The sequence below is a fragment of the Lactuca serriola genome, chromosome 8, assembly GCF_051521515.1.
Source record: "Lactuca serriola cultivar US96UC23 chromosome 8, Lser_US96UC23_V15, whole genome shotgun sequence".
Classification (NCBI taxonomy): Eukaryota; Viridiplantae; Streptophyta; class Magnoliopsida; order Asterales; family Asteraceae; genus Lactuca; species Lactuca serriola.
The window spans coordinates 196,948,324-196,956,370 of NC_136415.1; the positions used below are offsets into that span (position 1 = coordinate 196,948,324).

Sequence of the window (8,047 nt, forward strand, 5' to 3'; positions counted from 1 at the left end):
TCTGAGTCAAGCAGATTACAAACAGGTTTGACAAAAGATAGAATTTCCCTTAGTTTGAGTCGTTCTAAACCCTTACAAATATTGAAAATGCATAAGATTTTTATCTTCTCCCTTTTTTATGTTAAGATTTATTATCATCACACTTTAGAATAACGTCACAAATATAACGTTATGGAAAAAATATAGGTTTTCAAGCTATCGGTCACAAAGCCAACAAATCTAATCTGGAGGCTACCAAAAATAATGTTACGAAATTCACATCATATTATGTTGTTAGGAATAACATCAAGGACTATATCCAAGCACCATCATGCACTTTTTGGTAATTTTGATATAATATACTTTTTGCGATATAATTTGAAAACCTATTATTTACATCTATTTTTTCCATTTCATGGTTCTAAGAATTACCTCTTTGTCTACAACATGATGTTGGATTTTCATGTATTTGACTCATCAAACATTAAATAAATAAACCTGAGCGGTGCAACTAAGGGTGAGCAAAAACCACACTGTAACTAAAATTAACCGCAAAAACTGCAACAACAATAAAAACCGATAGTGAGGTTTTTTGTTTTTCAAAAACCTTAAATTTACGGTGCGGTGCAGTTATTACTTTTCAAAAACCGCAAAAAAACCCACCGCACAACATATATTATATACAATTTTTTTTTATTAATTATCAATATATTAAATATTAAAAATAAGATCAGTTTCATGGATGAAAGAATGATAAAATTCAAGAAAACAAAAGTGTTGATTTTTTATTATGTTTAACTTTGAAAAATGATGAAATTTCACAATTTTAAGATATTTATTATTAATTATTAGTGATTTCATTTTTAAGATATTTGTTGTTTGTGATTTAAATTAATTATTATTATTATTATTATTATTATTATTTTTAATATATATTTAAACTCTTAAAACCGTTTAATCTTTAAACTAATGTTAAAAACTACACAAAATAAATAAATAATCACACCAAATCCATGCAGTTAATAACCGAAATATTAAAAAAAGAAAACGCACCGCAAAAATAACCACACAAAATGGTTTTGAAAATAATTTAACAGTATTTGCGGTTAGAAGTTTTGGTCAACTAACCTAAGTGCAACTCATTGCCTCCTTAATGGTTTATATTTATAAAAGGTTAACCACCGAATTCTTTTGGTTGCAAGGAAACCCATATAAAAACAGAGGAGGGATCAATGCTGGAATCCGCATTCTTCTGTGATTTGAATTCTCTGACCAAAATTTCGTTCAAATCACAAAGTAACAGAGCATGAAGAGATCCAAACGAGCAAAGGCACCAAAACTCAAAGATGGAGTCGATATGATCAGCAACTTGTCGGATGATATTCTTCACTTGATCCTTTCACGTCTTCCTACCATCGAAGAAGTTATTCGTACCAGCATTTTGTCTACAAGATGGAGGTATCTACATACTTCCTTTTCCTATTCCTCTCTGGACATAGATTTTTCCCGAACACTGAAATCCCCAACACGATTCGAAATGAACAAATTCAAAGAGTTTATGAATAGGGTTTTGGTAAACAAATCCATCGATCTCGATAGTTTCCGTTTATGTTGTTCAAATTACGACAATCTGAGGACATTAGGGCGGTGGATTGAAGCAGCAGTTCATTGGAAGTATTAAGGTTGATAAACCAGAAGAAGGTGGGGAAAGTGTTGCTGATGAAAAAGATCCATTAATGAAACCATTTTGCAGGTTATGTATATCGTTTATATACCCTTGGAAATGTAGATTCCTTGAAGAAAGTCGTGATTCATTTAGGCGTGAAAGATTATCACCATTTTGGCCGAGTTTTTGCTCATATTTGGATAAAGATAGAATGCTAAAGTTGACTGAGCATCTGAAAAGGGTTGACTTTAAGTTGTATTTGCCTATTTTGTTCTCATGTGGATGCTTTTTGGATTTGGATTTTTGTAACATGTGGCTTCATTTTTAATTGCTACTAGAAAAATACTTGGAAACTAACATACGTTTCTTAAATGAGTTTAAATCATAACAAAAACTTTTTGAAATGTTTCATCATGACTTGGGTTATGTTTGACAGAATAGGAGAAAAGTTAGCTGATAGTTGATAAGCTGACCCGAAAAATTTAAAATAACATAAAAAAAACATGTAAATGAATAATTCAATATTATTCATTTACATGTTTCATGAATTAAAGAGAACTCCAAATCTCATTCATGACTAACAAATAAAATGATTAACTTGGTCACCACCAAGTGAGAATTTACACAACTGCCCTTAGTTGTCCAGTCAGCAAAGCGTGCTTTCGGTGTTGGGATAGAACCGATGGAACCTTAACAGCCGCCAGCTGTGCTGCCAAGTCACCACCATCGGGCCCCGCTTGTTCACGAACCGCATTGAGTATTGTCTGCAAGATTTGCAACGGATCACCATGGCTGACTATCAAGATTGCACATCTGCAACATCAACATCAAGGGCATTAATGTCTTTTTGCATCAAGAACAAGTCATTTATATACGAAAGTACATTGCCATTTTTACCCTTGAAATTGAGACTCGATCTGTAGCAAGACATTTATGAGTCTAGACGCAACATCAGCAACACTTTCCCCACCTTCTTCTGGTTTCATTAATGGATCTTTTTCATCAAGATCCCATATTTCTGTATACTGTTTATATATATAAAAAAAAGAAAATACTATTATTATTTATTAAAACTCATGAAGATAGAAACATTTATAAAACTTACTTTCTCATGAGATTGAAGTTCAAATGAAGGACCAAAGTAACGCTCTCGAAGATCTTCAAAGATCTGCATTACAAATATAAAAACTATATAAATCATATAATGAATAATACATTTTACTTATAGTCAAATTTATTTTGATATAAATTCAACACTATAATATTGTAAAGGGTAAAATAGTCAATTACATATATTTTGCATTGCATTACCTTGGCTTGAGGTCCTTCTAAGGAAAGATTTAGAACCGAAGCAACCACTTTGGCTGTGTGAGTTGTTCTTGAAAATGGAGAATAACAAATTCGTATGTTTTCTAATGGAATGTCATTTTCCTTGAGTTCCTGCATATATTTTAATTTTTATATCATATTTATGTCAAAGTAAGATGTAAATATTAGAGCTATAATTATTTTATGTGTGGTTTGCCATATATTCATGCTAATGTGAGGTTAGTTGTCAAATGTCATAAATGCCCTCAAACAATGCAAAATGTAAGGACCAAAATATGAATAAAATTGTCATAAGACATCAGACAAAGGAAATTGTTGAACCTTTAGGAATAATTCTCCAGCCAATTGTGCTTGATTGATACCTTCTGAAGCTAACTTGTATTCCTCAAGCTTTCCATTTTCCTGTTAACATGATCATGGAACTATTATTATTATTATTATTATAAACCAAATCAAATTTCTAAATGTTTCCCACAAACATCATATGTGATCCACATTTTATTCATCTTCCATCCAGAAATTCTATTTCATATATAGAAAGAAAAACAAAAATTGAAATGGAATATGGATTGGAATCAAATTTCTGAACTTTCTCATCTGAACTATGATACAGAATCTGAAACATTAATTCTTCAATAATTTGATATTGTATGCAATTCGGAATGTGTTTCACGTTTAATTACCAAAATTCGTCCAAAATTTACCTTTACTAATCAGATGAACTGATCTTTAACTCCAAGATCATAAGAATTTTAGGTTTTACAGGAAAGAAATGTTTAAGAAGCAAAAACATCAGAAAAGGCTATGGAATCTGAAAGCTTCCCGTTTGGATTATGTAGAATAAAGTGATGCAAATGCGTGGGTTCGATTTCAGAATCAAATCTAATACAGATTGAAAAAGATCATCACATGAAACTTATGAAAGCAATTTGTGGAGAACGTAAAACCAATTAGGCAAGGGGAAATTGAGAGAAACTAACCATCGATGAAACGATCAAACCTTTTTCATTAGGAATGCTTTTCCCGTGTCTCAGTATCCAGTATCTGTTTCTCATAAACCCCATTTTTATACACACTATCACTCACCAACTGATTCGCAAATGTGGGGAAGTAAGATTATGCTTAGCAGGTGTAAGCAATCCCCGATAAGCAACTAATCCAGTTTGAGAAAGGAAAGCAGACGACACAAAGCTTTTGGCGAACGATGTCGTTTCTTTTTCTTTGTTTTTTTAAGATAGCGTTTGGCAGATGGACCGAATGAATCAGAACAATTGAATTGGACTGAACATACCAATAGAGAGGAGAACAATTTAATTGTAAAGCGTAGGACCGGAACAAAACCGAACAAAATGTAAAAAATGACCATATTGTCCTTCTATTTAAATAAAAGTAAAAAACTTCATTTATCAAAAATAACTTTAATGTTAACAAATTCATATAAAGAAATTCTTTAATTTTTTTATATTAAAACCAAATAATTGAATCAATTTATTTACATTTCAACTCTTTTTACTGAATGTGCTTATTAGCTCATGTGCAAAGTATATATATTTTTAATCGGGACATTGCTCAAATATTGAGTTTCGATTACAAGCAATATATAAATGAATTACTATATGGTGAAAAAATAAGGGGAAATGACACAAATGTCCTACGAACTTTCTAGGGTTTACCCGTTGAGTCCTTAAATTATTTTATTGACTTTATTGAGGGAAGGAACTTGTGGGAGACTTGTCGTTTTAGCCCTCCTAACTTATTTTCACCGGTTTTCGTTTACACGTAGACTAGAAATGCCACGACACCCACTTTAGTCCACTCAGCCATAACCTGGAGTGTATGTGGCACATGCGAACAGTTCCAACCACCAAATTAAAACGACAATGCTTCATTCCAATCGTAGGCTCTAGGATTTGACTTTTCGTTTCCATTGTCGTATTTAATCGACCATTTCGTGCCCTAAAACTGTTAGATTCGTGTCTAAGTCTATAACTATAATTGATATGTACTTGACCTGAGAGTAACGTGGTCCATTTGGGTTGCATATCATTAGGACAATTTGATAGGATGGACTTTTGAGAAAAAGTTATTTATGATTTGTTAATATATTATAAGTTCTAATATATTAATATGAAATCATATTATGTAATTAGTATTGATCAAGAATTAGTTTGGAATTAATTTTGTGATCAAAAGAGACTAATTAAATAAATGAGGATTGATTTGGTAAATCATTCATTCTTATATAGCGGGCTTGTGATCTATAGTTCTTAATGTTGGGCTAAACCATGTTGGGCTACACCCATGTGGTGAACCATGGATACTCCATGGAGGTTAAAACCCATGGAGCCTAAGGAATGTGGAAAGTCATGCACATTAGGGTTTGCATGGTGTAACCCTAATTAAGCCACACTATATAAGAAGCCTCTTAGCCTCCAAAATTGTGCACTAGTTCTTGAAAGATCATTGAGCTGATTTTGGTGTGAGGATATTCTCTCAAAAGTCATCCTTTGTCCAAAGGTGTGTTGTGATTCCATTTGAGACATTCATACTATTGGTGCTACGTTCTTAAAGGTCCACGGTTTCTAACTACAACAAAAGGTATGTCATCTAACTAGAATTTTATACTAAAGATATTCCATTGTATGCTAGTTAGGATGATGCTTTGGGAAAACAAAGTTTGCATGTATATTAGAGAAAACATAGATCCAAAGCATCTAGGGTTGCATGTACACCATAGAAGTGTTAGAATGCTCAAAACCCTTTAGTGGTATCAGAGCCCAGGGTTGTTTTCCAATATACTTGATGCTACTTGCTTTCAAAAGTTGAAAAATCGATTTTCTGCTTTCTGGACAATGGACTCGCCAAGTCCACTAGGGAACTCGTCGAGTCCCCTCACAAAACTGACCAACTCGCCGAGTCAGTTCATGCACTCGACGAGTTGGTGCTCCAGAATGCAAATTTTCGAGTTCTAAGGCTGGAATTGGACTAGGATCATTACCCTAAACTGGTTTTGAACTTATATGGTTAGACTAATTACATGAAATTTGTTTGATATGAATTGTCTTGTTCTTATGAGTATAATTTAGATCATAGACAAATTGTTTGATTTTGTAAGTTACAATAGTTGATCTAAATGTTTTTTTGATGAATTCCATAACTTGTCCTCAATTTATGGAAAGTGAAGAGTCTCATTTTTAAATGTCATCTTAAATGGTTTTATGTCATCCATAACTTGTTCTCAAGTTATGGAACTTGAAGAGTCTTTTACATAAATATTTTATGAACTCCATAACTTGTCCTCAAGTTATGGAATGTCAAGAGTCTTTTCATAAAACCTATATTAAACTCCTAAGTTATGGATACCAAAAGTTTTTGAATAGTTCAAAACTTGTTCTCAAGTTTTGGAATTTGTAAATGCAAAGTCCCACTTTGAAACATTTAATTCCAAACCCTAGAATTTTAAAAGTTTAAAATTGAACCCTTATACTATTATAATATTATAGGTTTAGTATATATATATATATATATATATATATATATATATATATATATATATATATGTGTGTGTGTGTGTGTGTGTGTGTGTGTTTGTGTGTGTGTATAAGAGTAAAGTCAATCTTACCGTTAGTAGGCCTCGTTCACGAAGTCGGTCTATAAGGGGGTATAAGGTTTACTACCTATAAAATGGTAGTTTAATGGGTGTCCACTCTCACCCACCGCTTCCTTGACTGGTGGACGGTCGTTAGCCTAACAGGTTTGACAAGACATTCAAATTCTCATTAAAAGTATAATGAAATACTAAGTAACTAAACACTTATAAATTCTCAATCTTAGTTACTTTGGAAAATATGAATTTGGTGCTAACCCATGAAATTGCACTTTGCACATTGTTAAGTCGTTTTTGGAGTGTGTGTGGTTAATTGACACACTAATCTGAGACTGACAGTGCGTGGCAAAGGGTAGCTTGATGTTAATCATAGATCAATGGAGCATGTGTGGTTAACCGGCACATTGATTAGGTGGTTGTAACATTGAGTGTACCAAGCTAATTTGCATTGTTATTCATACCTTGTTTGTGATCCTTGGCATCTCAGTCACAAACTTGAAGGGCACAATCGAGATTTAAACATGTCATTGAATTGTTCAATGAATCTCAAAGGATTTAGGAGTTTCAATCCATTTAAAACCTAATGATAAATTTCGTTTTCATGGTGCGAATTGGTAAATCGTCATTTACTTACCTTCAAATATTTTGCATTCAAATTACGACACCCCTCTTCCGAATTGTAAAATATTGTGTTGGGTCCTAGCCTTAATATTTCATTTGGGTGTTATATTAAGGAATTAAATCAACTAACTTGAATTTCTCCCATTGTAGATGTCTTGTTCAGACAACTATGGTCTTCCCAAATCTTTTGGAACAAGATTCCCTCTTGAAGATGATGTTCCATGATTGGATCGTAGAAGTGGAAATCTACTTCACTTCCTCCACCTCCTCCAATTATTCTCCCTGACCCACAAGCTCGAAGACTTGAAAAGTTCAAGGTCACTCAAGCCCTACTTGTAAAGAAACATCAAGATGGAAGGCCTGTGTGTACTCACGTCTTAGAGATGAAGTCGCATATTGACAGGCTGAGAGCATTGGGCGTCTATGTCTCGAGGAAGTTGGTTGTTGACTGGGTTCTTCAATCACTTCCTGTGTCATGTAGTGAGTTCATTAAGGACTACTATGTGACAGACCATGACATGACACTTATTGATCTTACTTATTTGCTTGTTGTTGCTGAATCAACAATGATTTGGCGCACTGGAAAAGCAAATTTGATTGTAAGATCTACTTCTCAAACTTCCATGGGCATTGACAATGGAGACATTGGAAGTACAGAAAAGAGTTCTCTTCCCAATGGAAAGGGATCGGCCATGGTCAACCCGGTTGACCAAAAGGTAAAGAGAAAGGCTAAGTCTGAGATAGTCCCGTGTACCATTCCCAAAGAGTCTATATGTTTCTATTGCCAAGAGAAGGGACATTGGTTGTGAAGCTGCCCTGACTACCTGAAAGATCTTAGAGAAGGT

The 8,047-nt window shown here is 33.4% G+C and overlaps 1 protein-coding gene across 1 annotated transcript; it reads right to left on the minus strand.

The window, feature by feature from the left end:
- Positions 1–1,988: 1,988 nt before the first annotated feature.
- Positions 1,989–4,187, minus strand: LOC145070936 (Phosphoglycerate mutase family protein). The gene is made up of 6 exons (XM_079017887.1): positions 3,955–4,187; positions 3,296–3,376; positions 2,957–3,085; positions 2,751–2,813; positions 2,543–2,670; positions 1,989–2,458 (listed from the first exon to the last, which is right to left on the minus strand). The coding sequence occupies exons 1-6, from the start codon at positions 4,036–4,038 to the stop codon at positions 2,266–2,268; spliced, it is 678 nt and encodes a 225-aa protein (XP_078874013.1). The 5' UTR covers positions 4,039–4,187; the 3' UTR covers positions 1,989–2,265.
- Positions 4,188–8,047: the final 3,860 nt, after the last annotated feature.